Here is an 18,884-nt window from a genome sequence, read left to right as displayed (position 1 = left end):
TCAGCCAACCAAATGTGGCCCCATCCGTGGCCCTTTATTGTTTCATCCAGTGTCCCCATCCTGCCATGCTTCATTTTACCTGAAATCAAAATAATCTCTGAGGCTGGGTTGTGCACTTTTACCTAAGAAGGGGTTTCTATCAAATGAGAGGTGATTTTGTGTCCATATGTGTTCACGTGTTAAGTCAATGGGTGCTGTGTGTTGTTTTCTTGACCGCAAAGTCAAAGCGGATGCCAGAACATTTCTTTTAAAGGCAATGACTTGGATAAACAACTTTAGAAAACTGAAGTGGAGTGAGTGATATTAAATTAACGGTGCATGGGAAACATTCTGGGCAGGTAATTTCGTAAGACGTTGGTGCTGTACCTTTCACGCTGTGAGACAATAACTCTGTTTCAAATCCTAGTTAGCTGCCTACAGAGATAGCATTTTTAATTAAGAATATATGATGTTAAATTTAAAAAATAAATCCAAGATGGCAATGTAAACATTTGGCTATACATATTATTATTATTATTATTATTATTATTATTATTATTATTATTATTATTATTTTTACCAGGCAATTAAGGGTTTTGACATTTTTTTATAACCAAAGAGGCATTTGGACACTTAATCGGTCACTAAAGACAAGGGTTTTGACATTTTTTTATATGCCAGAGATGCCCAAATATAAGTATCCTCATCTGAGGGACCTCCATCCTAAGATTTAAAAGGCAGCTTTATAGACTTTATGAAGACCTAATTTATAGGCTACTGTGAAAATGTAATATTGTATTATATATTATGATTATATATACACATACACATACAGTTAGAAAGCTGCCTATTTAGGCAATAGTCAACAAGGCACCTCACTAGGTTTTGGAAAATAGCTCATGTGTGCCAACTTCAGTGTCTCCTTCTATCCGCTTGCTGATTCTCTTCAAATGAATACAAAATGTTTTTCTTTTGAGCTGAACAGTAAAGTATGTTTTTACAGGCCTGCTTTCCTGCATGCAAGAGAAGAGAAAACAAAAACAGATTCAAACTCTTTTCAGAAATGCTATCCCATTATGCTGATTTTTTTTTAATGTTGTAGTTGTGCGCAAGAGTGATGGTGTGATTAATATGGTCAGTTCTATTCTGACAGCTTTATGAAGTGCCTCAGTTACCACCATTTGAAGAGGTCATGGCCTCATGTAACACATTCATTAGACTAATATCTTCCAACATGGAGTCGTTTAGTATTGTTTTAATTTTGTTCTGAAAATGATGAATGTTTTATATAATAAATATATTATTATGGAGTATAATTCCAGAAGGTTTTTTTTTTTTTTCACAAATTCCCCAAGCGGTTTGCTGCCATGCAAACTATTTTTATTATTTTGTTATAAGATAATAATCTTTTTTTTTTACCTCACTTTAAAAACAAATAATAATACTAACCCTGAATTAAGGTATGTTTGTAGTAAAATATGAACCTTTAGGAGAAACTTGTCAGTTAGAGTTTTTAAAATGATCTGATAATATAATTCTCAAGGAATTCAGACTCATGCCAGGAACATGTCAGACTTGTGTATGTTTTTGTGGAGCTTATATTGGAGTGAAGGCTTAAATGTTTCCCTAAACGTTTGATGATCACATTGCAATGGCAATGTTAATATCACTAACATGATGCTATAACACTGCTGCTTGAGCTGTGTGTATGGTGAACAGTGAATTTGGTTCCATAAAATGTGTCCATGATTAAGAAAGGCAAACTCTTTTAAAGGGGCCATGAACTTTTTATTATTATTATTATAATTATTATTATGTAAGTAGGGTAGGGTAAGTAGATCAAATTATATGTAATTTCAAGAGAATATTTTGACAAATTGTCATGCTGGTCTATATGATTCCTCCATGATTTAATTTCTATTTTATTATTATTATTATTATTATGTATTATTATTATCATTATTATTATTATTATTATTATTATTATTATTATTATTATTTAATCCTGTAAAGCCTGATTTATGAAATATTAGGAAGGAAAAATCTATTTTTTGGTTGTTTTAGTTTATTGAAGACAATATATAAAATATAAATCTATATAAAATCAAAATCACATATAAAAGCATGTATTCTTTGTTGAGTATCATATTTGATACTGTTATAGCTTATAGTATGATATAAGAGAAAATGGACCTAATGCACAAGGAGGAAAAAACACCTGACCTAATATATATAGTGTACAAGAGGTTTTTCCAGCATTTTTTTTTTTTTTTCAGAAATGTAGGACTTAGAAATGTAAATATATGTATATATATATATATATATATATATATATATATATATATATATATATATATATATATATATATATATATATATATATATATATATATATAGTATATATGTAATAAATATGATACAGTAGGCTTTATAGAGTTAAAGTCATTGTATAAATGAATTGCATTTTCATGTGCATAATGAGTCACATCACTGACCAATTTGTTATAGCAAAAGTATCTGTACACACATTTCAATACCATCTATATTTTTTCCAATACTGGTATCCACTCAACCCATTTCAGCCTAAAATGTGTCTTCAGCTGAAGTGGACTCATATAAATCTCTCCAGTCTGAGGGCCAGGCCTGACCTGCACTGTTGGCCCCCATGAGCCTTTGTTTGGCAGACGCCTCTGCTTCTCCTTTCATCCTCCCTTGAGATAAATCCCTTGATGGATCTTCTCAGCTCTGGTTGAAAGTGCAGTGCAGCCGCCATACATCACAGTGGAGCTGGTCCGTTTGATGTGGGGCTGCTGTGGCCCACGGGTGGGCTGGAGATGGACTTCCTCACAGTTCCCCCTAGAAACTCACTCATCAATCCTACGATCTGACCGCAGATCTCCCTCTGCCCAGCCACCTCTGCCCTCTTGACCACAGAGAAGCAACAACAAGAACGCTCAGCGTCAGACTGTGTGACGTAAGGGCAGAAGCAGCTATCCGTCACTCTGATTAGGCTCCTGAAAATATATAAATCACCACTTAAATTGGTATCTGATTAAAAACAACTTACATATATTTCTCACAATACTGGCTGATATCATGTGGCTCCTAACTGTCTTAGTCACTCCCAAAACAAATGTATTTATAAAAAAAATGAGTCACATTTTACTCCCTGAGCCCAACTGATAAGAACAGACATTCTGATAGTTCTGATAAGTCACTTTCACTTTCAGTTCCACAGATTTCAGATATATTCCAGCTTCATATTCTCAACCATCTCCTGTCAGAAAACCATCAGCAATATTTTTTGTTCTTTTTCCTCCAATCAGCGTGAAGCAGTTGCCACACCGTGTGCATCATGACTCACAATGAGGTGCCAAAATCACTCGAGGGGGAGGAAACCCCACACAAACACAGGAAGTGCTGCATTTCACACACAGGGACAGAGAGTCTGAGGTCTGTGCTCTGCTCCACTGGCCGAGAGTTACATTATTGTTGCTTGTGACAGCGTAGCCTCAAACACCACTGTAAAAAGCTGTGTTATTTTGGTGCATTATGAGACTGAGGAAGTAATAAAACAGCACAGAATGTGCAACCAATTGAGGATCTGTCAAATTAGGAGTGTAAAGTGAAAGTAGGTCTTGTTTATTGGCGTTTAATATTTATGTTTGACTTTGTCTGTCCAACACAATAGTCTTTCCAACTTTTTTGTCCCCTGAAAACTATGGCTGATATACAAAGATTCTGTCCAGAAAGAGAGAGAGAGAGAGAGAAAAAAAAACTAAACGGCTTCCGTAGTGAAGGAATTGCTTTCGTATTTCTTTGCTTGAGTATCTGTCATTACCATAACGTGGTTAACTCAGCATGTTAGAATAATGTCATTGACCTGAGTGCTTCTGACCGAGGGAGGTTATCAGTGGGGAAGAAGTCTGACCAGATGACAGAGCAAAGGGACCACCCACTCTTACTGGAGCATGGATGTTGTAGTCCACATTTACATGAATCTCCTTCATTAAGTTGGCCAAATCAGTGGAAAATGATATAAATGGCGATATCATTTGTCATACATACATACATATACAGTATATAGAAATAGTTGAACAATAATTTTTACAGAAACAATTGTTTTACACAGAGTTTATTATGTTTAATGTACAGTAGGCTACATGTAAAAATAAAAGTGTATATTTTAGGTGCTATGATTTATATGTTGTTGTTGTTTTTTTCTTTTTTCACAATTTTAAAACTGCTTTTGCCCTTCACTTACGTTGTTGTGCAGTATGACAAATTTGTTTTTAAAGTACAAATATTTCATGCAGTCCGTTTATTCGAGCTCATAAAACTATGTTTTAGATGGGAGTAACTATCCGACCATGTAACCAGCTGTGCACATGACATAAAAACCGCAATCTTCCCAATTTGCATCACTCTTTTCACCTCATTTGCTTCATAAACGCCTACTGAGTGCTAGGAATCTGATTGAGAAAGAATTCCGGAGTATCTGTTACAAACGGCAAATGAACTTGGATCTCAAATATTTCACCACTGGTTTATATCACCTCCCTCATTCATTTCATCACGGAAATCTATCTATTAGGCTACACTCTGGCACCATCTAGTGAACATCTCAAAGAAATCCTTCGCAATCATAATCGCCACATAACTTCCAGGCATGTGCATATAACTTTATTAAGCACTAGATGGCGGTGTGACTTTGAAAATTACTGCTATCAAACAGACAATCTTTAAAATAATAATAATAATAATAATAATAATAATAATAATAATAATAATAATAATAATAAATAAAAAATAGCCAGGCTTTTTGTGCAACTAGGAAATCTAGTTGTTCTTGTCATAAATTGTGCCATCAAGTGGAGTTTTGTCATTTCAGCTTAGGTACTTGAGTTGAAGAGGAATCCATTAACACTCACACAGTGTTTTTATAACTCATGTCACGTTCAGTAAATCTATCCCGCCAGACAATCCATCTTAAAATATAAGATATGTTTAGGAGCATGGTTACTGAGCCACACATTTAATGTGCACTTGTGTAGGCCTACTTCATGACTATACTTAAGAACACTTTTAAAAAGTGCACTTTTGTAATCATTTTGACGTAAATGTTTTGCTTAAAATTACAATTTTAAAACATTGTTTTAATAATCTTTAGTCATACATTAATGAAGTGCGCTTATTTTGATGTATTGTCTAACATACTAAGCACATGTATTTGATTTTCATTTTATCTGTTTTTGATATTACACTTAAAGTAAATATCAATAAATTGCAACTTCATCATTACAAATTTGCAATAATTTCAAATATATTTACATAACTGACATACATTTCAATTATATTAAAGTCTTTCGTTGTTGTTGACTTTTATTATTATTTATGATAACATTCTACATCATTCTACACTATCCTCAACCATATTTAACCATATTTCAACGACAACACAATTACATAATACTATAGAATTACTTATAAAGATGTACTTAAGCAGGGTACATCGTTATTGACCCAAGTGAAATTCGATACATAGCCTATATATTAAATGTTTAAAAGTCTTAAGAAGTCTATTTTCAAATGTTTGAATTTAAATTGTATTTTAAGACACAATAACGATATCTAAAAGGACATCGATATCTCGTGCTACCTTGTACCGTTCGTACCTAAAATGTTTACTTTTACGTAATTTTTAATGTCCTGTCCAAGTAGCTCAGAAGGGCGGAGCGAAACTGAAGGCAGAGGGTAAAAACACAGAGGCTGTGTCTCAAAACGTACCGAGCCGCCTACTGTAGACAGCATTTTTAGCAGCGAAAGCGTGCTCAGAACCCGTCGTTCAGCTAAAAGAACTAAACCAACTCTCTGCTGTCTGGTTAGGCGACTCACTAAGTTTTGGAACACCGCCCCCTTCTCACGACTGTCCATTGGCCAGACTGAAGCTCCTGCTTCCACAATACTGCACACACGTGACCCAGTTTTTCTGTACACACACTCACAGTAAAACCCAGCAGGCACTTAAAAGCCAACGCCATGGCTCTTTGACCAGCAATTTCACCCCACATCCAAACAATCACTATGAACCCTCTCCGTTGACAAACACGCACTATCCCACGCGTAATGGCGAGCGCGCTGCAGATGAAGCCCTCCAGTCCGGAGCACACACGGAAGCGCGTAATAGATCCACGGAGACAAGCTGCACTCTCATTCCTCAGCAACATCTCTCTGGACGGACGACCCGTGGAGGATGACGGGGAAAATCAGCCCGAGGATGAGGATAGCCCTAGGACTAGACAGAGCCTGGTTTCTGCAGTGGGCCAGCAGGCATTGGCCGCAGCAGCGAGCCAGGCTCTCAGCAGTGCCCGAGCTGCTGGTTTCCTGGCAGGGATCACGGGTCCCAACGCGGCCGCCGCAGCCGCTGCTGCTGCTCCTCCTCCTCCAGCGTGCGGAGCGGATGCGGAGGAGGATGTGTGCGGCTCTCAGGTGCTCCAGTCCGTGTTCAGCTCCCCCTTTTCAGCAGTGCCACCGGCTACGAGAGGGAGACTTCAGACGTACACTCAGGGAATCCTGCCTGTGTCCTACTCCAGGCAGTCCAGCCAGAACTACTGCGGTCTAGATGGAGGGCAAATAGCCAACTCTGCCCTGGAACTGCAGAGATCCAGGTAACCTTATGCACTGAGATGAGCTCAGGTCATTAATTATAACAGTAATATAGCAAGGTGCTCCATGAAGTATTACCATCCAAGTTGTTCATTTGTGTTATTGCATATGCAAATAAACCAACAAATCTATTAAACTAAGCACACCTGTAGGATTACATTGGTGTTGATGGGTATAAACAATTTGAATCAAGTGCTTTTATCCAACTAATATCAGGGTGATTTCTAGAGGATGTATGAAATCACTTCTCAAGTTCACTTATATGTTAGCAGAGTAACCACAATAAACTAGTACTGTCTTTCTTTAAAATAAATGCAATTTGGGTTGATATTTACTAGTATATTTAATAGAATTACCTTAATATATTTTGTGGTATAAGTGTCCAAATAGTTTTGGGGGGCACTTGTCTGTTTTTGTATTACACACAATTCTTTAATAATGTAAAATTATCATTTAAAATAGTAATACACCAGCAAAGTACTAACATTTGCATTTACACTGTAAAATGAATACTCTAATGTAAAGACACTTATGGCACTTTTCAAACTTAATAAATCCTGACAGTACACAGGTCCCACTTTATATTAGGTATCATTATGGACTTAAAGGTCAGTTGTTGGGTTAATTGTTTGATACAGTATACTATTTGTGTTCATGTTGTATTGCAAAAGTGTTTCACAATGTAGCTATTGAGGTGGGATACAGGTGTGTTCTTAGGAATACACATTATACAAGCTGTGAAGTGAGGGATTACCTAGACTTTATTGGCCCCATTAGACACATTAAACACTATCCCTGAAAAAAAAAACTAATCAATAAACTTCATTCAGACTTTTCTGCAGTACATCATTCATTAATATCCTAAGTGACCTGCATTCTGAGAATACTGCCGATGACAATTTGCAAGGGTGAATTTCTCAGTTCATCTAATGTGTGTGCTAACCAAACATTTTAACAAGAATTTAAATATCTTTACATTTAATGTCAGACAACTTTTTTTAATTTAATCACTTATGTTTTTGATTAATCATTTTTCTGCTTGGCAGCGTTTAAAGAAATATTTACTCATATTCAGAACTGTTAAGATGTAAAAATCTACTAATATGGCCCTTAAAACTCTTCAACGCATATTCATCTTCTAAGTGTGCCCTCTGAAGGAAAACACACAGCAGCCAGTATCTCTAAAGTACCAGGATCATATATTTAGCATGGTCATAGTGACAACTGTGTCTAATCAGAGATGAGCAGGTGGCAACACTGAAGTGTCTGCCAGGCATATTAGTTTCGATTCCATCCAATATAACCATAACATTTCAATCTCAGCAAAACAACCATAGCACTGGTGTCTGTTGCTCTAACTGTTGCTTTAGAGGCATGCAAAGCACAACCAAATCTACAGCCACGAATGTTCGGGTTACAGTATCTTTTACTTTTTCTTTCCAGAATGCATCACACACACACACACACACACACACACACACACACACACACACACACACACACACACACACATCTTATGCACCTGTTTTATGTGCTTTAATGTGAACACATGAACATGCTGTAATATGAGACTCCATGCATGCAAGTTGGCTGTCCTTTGTTCAGTAACTTTGTTTTGTAAAGGAAAGAGTGAATCAAAATGGACCTACAACATATTACAGAAAAATTATATTATGCACAACAGTTTTCTCATGACAGTAACTGTTTTAGTACTTCATTGTGGTACTAATAGGCACTGTACTAAACCGCATTCTTGCTTCATTTCACAGTTATTCTTATTAAGGTACTAAGAGATGGGTCAAAAAGAAAAAAAATACACCTTTTCATTTAACTTCAAGATGATTTGCCATATGTCAGTAAGCCGTATTTTTTTGTGAAGACAACTGCATTGTTACTGATTTTGATAAATCACACGTGTTCTTAAAGGCGAAGCGTGTCATTTTTGAGCTACCAAAAAAGAATGGTAAAAATAATGATTGTTTTTAAACAGGTTTTCCAAATACTCCCCTTGTTTACCATTGGTTGATCTAAATGGGTAGTCCCACCGCCAAACTCACTTCATTACTTGAGTGTGTTTACACAGGAATCAACCTACATACAGAATAGCTGACATCCACTGTAAAGAATGATCATTTTTAAAGGGGTCATGAACTGCCCTTTTTTATTATTATTATTTTGTACTGTTCTCTGAGATTTATGAAAATCCTTCGTTGAATTGTGCCTTGTTTGTAAATAAATCCACGTTATAATGAAGTGAACAAAGCACCAAATTCTTACTGACATGGTCTGGATCTTCATTAAAAATAAAGATAATCTGCTCTTTCCTAATGTTGGGATCAGATGGAAGGCGATGCAAAGACTGTTTTTGTCTACATCTTGGCACTGTGCAGTGTCTTGATGTTTTCAGAGTCATCTTTATCGTTAGATCGTAGACCTGCGTTTGCACCCTTTAATTATTTACACTACATGCATGAATCAGTGAGCGGGGCTGAACAAGCAGTGATGTAGGAGCAGTGATTGATGATCATCCGCAGAGGGGGGAATAGTTTAGCAAAACTATTATCATATTATCATTAAAGGGTTAGTTCACCCAAAAATTCTGTCATTAATTACTCTCCCTCATGTCGTTCCAAACCCGTTAGACCTCCGTTCATCTTCGAACCACAAATTAAGATATTTTTGATGGAATCTGAGAGCCCTCTGGCCCTCCCATAGATAGCAAGGGTACTACCATGATCAAGGTCCAGAAAAATAGCAAGGACATCGGTAAAGTAATACGTGACATCAGTGGTTCAACCGTAATTTTCTGAAGCTACAAGAATACTTTTTGTGCTCAAAAAAAAAAAAAAAAATCTTAATTTGTGTGTCAAAGATGAACGAAGGTCTTATGGGTTTGGAACAACATGAGGGTGAGTAATTAATGACAGAATTAAAATTTTTGAGTGAACTATCCCTTTAAGTGGCACATTCCACAACCATTTTGGCAGATTGGCTTCAATATAAGCTGTTTTTAGACTAACGAGAAAGTTTTGAGTTCTGACACTTCCAAGTACAATGACCTCTTATATGAAATTTTGATTTCTTAGTTCATGACCCCTTTAATAGACTGTAAAAATGCTATGCTTAAAAGCTGTTGGCTAATGGTAAGTTCCCTTATATGCGTTGAAATACTATAATTAATCTAACAGTAAATTAAATGTACAGATCAAAAAGTCATCTTAAAATTTACTGTGGAAAAAAAATGTACATTGACATTTGCCAGAAAATCCTGAAGTAACTGTTTCCTTTCTTTAACAGTTAATTAAATTAGGTTTTTATGTTACAACTTATGTTGTTAAATAAATGTTTATTGTATTCATTTAGTGCAGGGATCTCCAACCGTACTCCTGGAGAGCTTCCGTCCTGCAGACTTCAGTTCCAACCCTGCTCCAACACACCTGTCTGTAATTATCAAGTAGCCCTGAACTAGGGCTGCACAATTAATCGCATGCATTTGTCATGCGTGTCTCATCAGTAAAGCTGGTTCCGTGATTAGCGGTAAATATCCGTCACCTGTTTTCAAATGCACCGGGAGTTCATACACAGAGCCGTAGTTCACTGACAAGCTACGCAATATCGTGTTCATAATCGAACGCGATTAATCTCAATTATGAACAGAATATTGCGTAGCTTGTAAGTGAACTATGGCTCTGTGTATTAACTGCCGCTCCCGTTTGAAAACAGGTGACAGACATTTACCGCTAATCACGGAACCGGCTTTACTGATGAGACACGCATGACAAATGCATGCGATTAATCGTGCAGCCCTACCCTGAACACCTTGATTAGCTGGTTCAGGTGTGTTTGATTGGGGTTGGAGCTGAAATATGTAGGACGGTAGCTCTCCAGGAGCAGGGTTGGAGACCACTGATTTAGTGTCATATGTATTACCATGATGGTGGTTTTGTATTTGTGTGCATGACACTGTGCGACTTATAATATTAACCTCAGTGTGTGGAAAAGCTAATTGTGATGAGCTTTGATTATAAATTTGTTTGTATTTGTATTGTATTGTTTTTTTTTTTGTTGTTGTTGTTTTTTTTTTGTGATATAAAGGCACAAAACAATATTAGTACTTCAGTAGCTTGATATATTAACATAATGTCAGTTAATTTCTTTAATGAAAAATATGTTGTTGTTTTTTGTAATTGTAAATTCAATTTGTGTAAGCTAAAATGTTAACTTATTTTTAAAGGTGAAGTTCTGGCAACTACAGCTGCCGTTTTTTTTTTTTTTTTTTTTTTTTTGTACCATCAATTTCATTGTTTTTTTTTTTTTGTTTTTTTTTAATAGTCGAGAGAGTATTTTATCATTACATATTTGAGCTTTAAACAGTGTAGGACTTGTACTTAATGGGCAGTTGATAGAATCAAAAAAGGCAGGATGCCCAGTTTCTTCCCTGACTTCCTTCCCCGCTTCTTCCTCCGCTCCCTGCTTCTAACTTCCACTTCCTCTCCCAGACCCCCACCTGCATGGGCTGCCACTTTCCACCAGGAAGACCAAAACCTTTAGATGCTCTGCCAAGAGCAGTCTGTGAAGAGAGATTGTGCATAGTAGTTCTGTGTCTCATGTGCTGGCGCTTGCCTCCAAAAACATGTACTCAAACACACCCTATATCAGGGGTGATGAACTCTGGTCCTGGAGAGCCGCAGTCCTGCAGAGTTCAGCTCCAACCCTAATTAATACTCACCTGCCTGTAGCTTTCTAGTAACCCTTCAGACCTTGACTAGCTTGTTCAGGTGTGTTTGATTAGGGTTGAAGCAAATCTCTTCAGGGCTGCGGCTCTCCAGGACCGACGTTCTCCACTCCTGCCCTATATGATCCTGTTCTTTAGGGCCTTCTGTTACAGTCTGAATCAACTGAGCAGCCCAGACAAAAGCTTTATTGCGGCCCTGTCAGGTCTAACTGTGTGAAGAGTGTGGTGTTATGTAATTCCTGAATTCTAATGGGTGGCTTTACATCTGTGCAAATAGCCTGCCCTGTATCTTTCTGGTGCCAGCTTTAATCTTGCCTCACAATTGCAAAAGTCCTCCGAGACAACTAAGTAGAGGTTTCTAAAAATTGCCAGGGTTTAGCTGTAATCTAAAATATAATGCTGCATTCTGTTTTACTGTGTGGAAAAAAGTAACTGTATAACACTATGTTATGTAAAATATGTGTTAAATAGTTTCCATTATGGGGATTAGTGTTATTTAGCCTTTGGTTGGGAATGTGGACCTGATTCACTTATAATTAGTTTTATCCCAACTAGTGTAACTGTGTTACAGAGCACAGTTTGTAACAAGGCTTGGAGAAAATGGTTTTAGTGATTAATCTTAATCAACAGGCATCATTTTAGTTAAAAAAATAAACTTTATCCTAGATATCCTTTTACCACATATTGTGATTTTTAAGCTTTGCACCTTATTTATTCTTAACAAAACATTGACATTTCCTCCACACTCGTTGTTTCATAACCATTGAAACAAGTCATGTTTTGGATGGACCATATGCTTTTCCTTTTTATTGTGTGGTTAGCTGCCATTGCTGAGAGATTACGCTGACATTTTTTTCCCCAGTGAAATAAATTAAGTCAGGAGAAGGTTTTAAACCAAACCTTAAAACTAGTATTGGATGTGGCAGGAATTGCAACCAGGCAAATTCTTGCCAAGATGTGATTTAAAAAAAAAATGCTGCTGTGGCTTGTTGCTCTGTTTTTAACCTGAGACTTTTCAGGAACAAAGGACTTTTATAGGATTATATCCCACCGGTTACTTAAAACAATGAAAGGTGGTATTTTAAGGATTGAGAGAAAGGAAATGTTGTGTAATGGCAAGCAGATGTGGCAGGAATAAAGGATGGCATGTATGAGTATACATAGGGTGGAAAATGGCAAAGAGATTTAACTGCTCTTACAAGTCAAGATCATAAACGAGTAACCTCTCATGTTTGGAAAGCTGCTCTATGCATGGTAAGAGCTCAATACAAGAACTTCTGGGCTTTGACTATCAGTGGATGAAGCTTGTAATTCCTGCTAAAGATAAACTGAGAATAAAGTCGATAGCCTTGTATATTGAAAAGCCTTTCATAAACATGAGACGTGTTGTGTATTGATGTTTTGACTGAGGTAATTTAATTTGGTCTGGTTATGACCAATGTTTTCTTACCATTCCAATGGTGTAAACCGCAATCACCCAGATCACACTGCTCTGTTTTTCGTTCACTCCTGTTAGCTCAAAGTTTCAGACAGCTTTTGAAATTGAGATGTCCTTAAAGGCATTTAAAAGGGGTCATGAACTGATGTATTTGAAATTCATGTCATGTAGAGTAAGTTTATGGTGTTGTTTTGGGTAGCCTGTGCAGGATGTGGTGCTTTCTGGTGTTATTTTATAATTCAAGTGTGGAGGCTTGGGCCTTTATGAAGTGGCCTTGTTTAGCTGATACCTGTGACATTTTACCCTATCTCCTGATGAACATTAATTACAGACAATGATTAGTTGATGCACCTTGTGCCTTATCTCCTGATGAGCATTAATTACAGACTAAGATTATTCCACCTCTTGCTATGGTGATGTGACTGTCATTGTCCAGGGTGACACTGACAGTGCTAACATTGCAATGGAGGTTCAGGCCACTTACCAACTAGAGCAGGGGTTTTAAAAGTTTGGGGCACCAGTGCATGTTAAGGGTGACCCGCAGAGTTGTAAGTAAATAAATAAATTAATTAATGCATCCCCTTAACCTGCACTGCACTGGAATTTGCTTTTTTGGTGTCAATTATTCAATTTATCTACATAAACTATATGCAGTTTGAAAGAAGAAAAACCTTAAGATTCAATCTCTGAAATCCACTTTCCAATCAATACATTACAGTGGAAAGAATACTTTGAAAAAGTAAAAGAAGCAGGTTTTTGGACAAGAGATAAGACTCCTGGAAAGTTTTCAGTGCAAGGATCCAGTAAGTGAATGCATTCAAGCAGTCAGTTAATAACAGCACTAATGCAAAGAAAACCCGGTCGATTACATCAAAGATTGCGGAGAGAATAGTGACTCAAGTCCAGATTTCATTAAATTATTCATTTCAGTGTGTATTTGGCCTCAAAGCACAACCTCTCTCATATTTTGTAATTGTTTTGGAGCAGCCCAAGCTGTTTCTGAACGTGCTGTGTGAAATGTGAACTAAACGGCAGCTCAGATTACACAACTGATGCATGAGCATATGGTATGCAAACTACATCACTTGTATAAAAAAAAAAACCAGGGTCACGGCTAGTAGTAGTAGTTTTGATGGATGATGATTGTAATCAAGGTAAAGACAATGACACAAGAGTTGTACATTAGGCATGCATGAGTCTGTTATTATTGATGTATGAACAAACCGTGTGTGCACTATCAGCACACTGATTGCTATAACAGTATTTTAGCATGAACACACTTTAAAATTTGTGAATTCTTCCAAATACATGTCCTGCAAGTTTTATAATGGATGCTAGCTTGTTCTTTTGAACATTCTATTTAAAGAATCGTACAAAATGTATCACTGTTTCCAAAATTGAACAGCAAAACTACAGAAATGTTTCTTGTGACACATGCTGAAAATTCAGCTTTGCCATCACAGGAATAAATTACATTTTAGAACATATTCCAATAGAATACAGATATTTATAATTGAAAAAAATATTTCACAATATCACAACGCCTGGATTCTCCCAAGGATTTTTCCTCCATTTCTGTCACCAATGAAGTTATTGTTTCTTGCCATTGTAGTCTTTTGACTTGCTTAGTTGGGGTCACTTAAGATTTGGCAGTATGCAGTATTTTAGTGATTTGACTGCACGCACACTATTGGATGAGAACTGAACTCAGCTTGATGATGACATCATCCAGTTTTATCCAGAGCTGCTTTAAAGATGAATTAAACTCATTCCATTGATGAATTTTGCACAGTTACTGAATCGAACTGAATCAATAATGAACTGATTTCAACTGAATAATGACTGCATTTTATTGTCTTTTCAGATCTATACTGCACAATTGCATTTGTATCACTGTAAAACTGCTTTGAAACAATCTATTTTGTATATAGCGCTATATAAATAATGGTGACTTGACTTAAATGGAAAGAAGGATGAGCTTGAATGAACACAGTGTATATTTGCAGTGGTCACACTCTTATCAGGTGTCTGTTATTGGTCTGATTTCAGAGCTTATTTGGCAGGAACACAAGCATTCTTCAGCTGACGTTTCCACAGATACAGGTCTTTGCAACAATGCCATGCTTGACCTGCTTTTCAGTGCTGCTCTCTGCTCTTGAAAAACATATATGAAGAACTTGAGCTTAAAGGAAAAACATCTTATGATGTCTTGAAATAGAAACAACTGTTGCTTATGAGGCTTTTTCTCAGTCTCCCTGGTGTGTACCTTATCAGCAATCTAATAGATGTTCGTCATTACCTCAGTTTGTGAGAAGGAATGTGTTATGTGAAAGTGTAACTGAAATCTGTATTGGAGCCGTGACTTATCCTCTTACAGGGGCTTGTTTCTGGAACATTCTGTGTGTGATATCATAGTACATCAGGAAAATAACAAAGTCGAACACTTGTGCTGCAACAGGTTTGGTATTGATGTGAAACTTTAACCTGAATTTGAAAGAATGCTCTAAAGCTCACAATGTTGTGTGCTAAATCAAGCTTTGTTTGGTAATGTGCTGCTAAATCATAAGTTGCTTACATGTTTGACTCAATTGATGGTGTGCGAAATGCTATTTTTATACATAAGCCTACTGTGTTGTAAAAACTAGTGAACTGATTAATTGAGTATGTGTGCTGGTCATGGCACATGTACGATTGACATTCAGACTGACATTCTGGTTTGAGTCTTGCTTGCAACATTCCCTTTTCTCATTCCATTACAAGTAGGTAAATTTGCACACAATTATGGTGTTCAAGGAATAAATGAAAATGTGAACTTACTACAAGTTTACGACTGTAATTTTAATAAATGGAACACTACAACATTTTACCTTATTGTTCATTTGCAGACGAAGACTAATATCCCAGCGTTCCTCACTGGAGACTCTGGAGGATATTGAGGAGAACGCCCCTCTACGCAGGTATTACTATTAGGACCAAAATTGTTTTCTGCAGAAACTTTTCAATGGCTAGAGGCATTAATTCATATATGGGTGATTCTGACAGATTGTGATAAATTATTGTTTGGGTAGCACATCATATTGTTTATAAAGATAACATTGTGTAAACTTTTTTATTTTTTACTTTAAAAGTGACATTAAAAGTAATTTAGTGCTGTTCACTATGAATTCACACATAGTTTATGTTTAACACAATTGTTTTATTTACTCTTTTTCAACAAGAATGGTCTCTTCAGACATATTCTGGTTTACTAGTAGTGCATGAAGTTAGTTACACTAGGATAAAGACTAGGATTTTTAAGAGGAAAGAACAACAGCAAGAAGTGTAAGAAAAACACATGAAGTCAGAAGAACTTTTCACAATACACATTGTTTCAAAGCAGCTTTACAGCTTTAATTTTTTACAGTAAAATGTGTAGAATATCTTAGTTCCCTTTCAGTCGGTCACTCTCGATGTCACGTTGGTGACCGACAAATAGGGATCTCACTTAAAGAGAACAATCTACTTTGAGTGTAAACTAAACAAGCCAATGCACATTGGCATGTGATTATTGCATTCAAACAACAAACAACACAGCGACCGATGCGTACATCAACGGACAAAGTGGCCTGCGCTCCCGTCGCATGTCGCAACTCGCAACTTGCCCACCACATCCTCTTTTGGAGTCAGAAGGTTCTGAGGTCACTTCGTGCCATTCACATTCCGGGCCTGCTCAACCGTACGGCCGTCGAGCTGTGGCGGCTCCATCCCCAAACGGTCCAGCTGATTTGGAGACATTTCGGAGCTGCTCAGGTAGACCTGTTTGCCTCTCCAGAAACCTCTTACTGCCAGTTGTTCTACTCCCTGACCGAGGGAACACTCGGCATGGATGCACTGGCACACAGCTGGCCGCAGGACCAGCGCAAGTATGTGTTTCCCCCAGTGAGCCTGCTCACACAGACACTGTGCAAGGGAGGACGAGGAGCAGGTCCTGCTTGTAGTGCCGTATTGGCCCACTCGGACCTTGTTCCCCGAACTAATGCTCCTCACGACAGCCCCTCCCTGGCAGATTCCTCTGAGGAAGGATCTACTGACTCAGAGACCGGGCACCCTGTGGCACTCGCTGGGCACCTCTGGAAACTTCATGTCTGGTCCCTGGATGCGACGCGGAAGTTCTTAGTGACCTACCCCAAGAGGTAGTGGACACCATTACTTCAGCGAAAGCACTGTCTACGAGACACGCTTATGCCTGATGTGGAACCTGTTCATTGAGTGGTGTTCTTCTTGTCGAGAAGATCCCCAGAGATGATCGATCAAGGTTGTTACACCATTTCTACACCAGACACGACAAAGCAACCATTGAAAATCAACCCTTAAAGTCTATGTCGCTGCGATTGCTGCTAACCATGACCATGTGGAAGGGAAGTCGATAGGTGAGCATGACCAGGTCATCAGGTTCCTTAGGGGGGCGAGAAAGTTAAATCCTCCCTGGCCCCACTCCATACCCGCTTTGGACCTGTCTCTAGTGCTTAAAACACTACAGCAGGGCCCATTTGAGCCTTTGCAGTCAGTTGAGCTAAAGTTTCTTTTATTGAAAACTCTGCTCCTGCTTGCACTGGCTTTCATTAAGGGGGTAGGGGACATAGTGACTTGTGAAGGTACAACAACACGAATGAACAAGCCATTCGAGGGAAAAAAATGTCCCCGCAACTCTGAAAGTGTTCCTGTGGTTCAACAACAGACACTAGAGCCCTGTATTTCAGTCCGAGCCCGACGGACTTTTTTACGCCCCTCGAGCTGGGCTTTGGGATAATTTTCACTTCATAGTTCAGACGCGGGCCGGGCCTCCTGCCTGTTTTAGACTTCACCTTTTATATTTTAGACATCCATCAATTAGTGATGAAATTTTTTTTTGCCGCACTGGTGGAAACAACACGAGACCATGCTACCGTGACTGTCAAGAGCGGCTCGACGGTGTTTAGTGTCCCACAGCAGCAGCGCAGCTAAGCAGTTCTCCGTTCAAATACACGCAATAAGCTCAAGCTTGACGCAAAGCACCAGCAAAAGTAATTAGCAAAAATGTGATGGGGGAAATAGTAAGGAGATATTTGAATTATTTACTAATAAACTAGTGTTTTCTGAGTCGGTGTCGCAAGGATGAAGTTGCTGATCCTGACTCGCCATCTCATTAGACGCGCCTTTAAAGAGAAGTGCATCTTCACGGATTATGATTATAATGAAAGTTTTTGTTTTTGATTTGTTTTATTTCCTTAAGTAATCATTTAAAGCTTTCTATAGATATATTTGTCATGTCTGTGAGGCATGTTTTCACTGAGTCGGTTAATTTTTGTACTCCTGTTAAAGACGAGACGCAGAAAGCGCATCGTGTTTGTTTTCTTTATAAAAGAACAACGTTTTGTTGATATTGTGAGTGCACACAAATAAAAGACTATTTGCAATCACGAATGATGTATTACTCTTGTGTGTCTACTGAAAAAAGTGATCACGCTGGCGTCTCCATGTCCTGAAGCGTCTCCGCACATACTATTGGATCAGGGTTTTTCCTACATTGAAAATTTTTTGGCGGCCGCCAAAAAATTTTTTGTCCCGCCAAAGCCTTATTTGATGTGTAATTGGGTTTTGTGAGTGAAGCAGGCTACAGATGGAGTGACTGAGAGAACGAGCACAGCGCCCCTCCCCCGCGCGCGCACTCTCAATCTTCAGTTCTGTCTTTGCTCTCTCCCTCGCATCAAAATCAACTGATCCTAAAGGTCGGAAGACCGAATTCATGTTTCACGTGGTGCATTCGGATAATATTTTTGCTGAATTACCGCTGGGTGTAAATTGCAGTCAAAAAAAAGTTGCCTTATCTTCTCTTACAACTTGTGACAAGCATTCCGCACATGCAGCTGACATAACTTTAAATAAACGCAAAAAAAATCTATCCAGTTATGAACTGTTTTTTGTGTGTGCGTGTGTTGACAAATTTTTCGCGATGTCCTAACAGCCAGGATTCCCACACAATACGTCTGCTAATGTCCGATTCACGACCTAATGACTCCTTTGAGCCGATTCATTATAATGAATGGT

The 18,884-nt window shown here is 37.9% G+C and overlaps 1 protein-coding gene across 4 annotated transcripts in view; it reads left to right on the top strand.

Annotated features, from left to right (window-relative positions):
- Positions 1 to 5,879: 5,879 nt before the first annotated feature.
- LOC109073999 (CDK5 and ABL1 enzyme substrate 1-like) overlaps positions 5,880 to 18,884 on the top strand; it is a 31,482-nt gene continuing 18,477 nt past the window's right edge. For 2 of the 4 annotated variants that reach the window (XM_042771182.1, XM_042771171.1), the window contains exons 1-2: positions 5,882 to 6,647; positions 15,704 to 15,775. In XM_042771182.1, the coding sequence (XP_042627116.1) occupies positions 6,106 to 6,647; positions 15,704 to 15,775 (614 nt within the window). In that variant the 5' untranslated portion in view covers positions 5,882 to 6,105. Of the gene's footprint in view, positions 6,648 to 15,703; positions 15,776 to 18,884 lie in introns of all 4 variants that reach the window. The other 2 variants (XM_042771193.1, XM_042771177.1) reach the window with 1 other exon arrangement.

This window comes from Cyprinus carpio, chromosome A2 (assembly GCF_018340385.1).
Source record: "Cyprinus carpio isolate SPL01 chromosome A2, ASM1834038v1, whole genome shotgun sequence".
Classification (NCBI taxonomy): Eukaryota; Metazoa; Chordata; class Actinopteri; order Cypriniformes; family Cyprinidae; genus Cyprinus; species Cyprinus carpio.
This window is presented reverse-complemented; position numbering and strand designations above follow the sequence as displayed.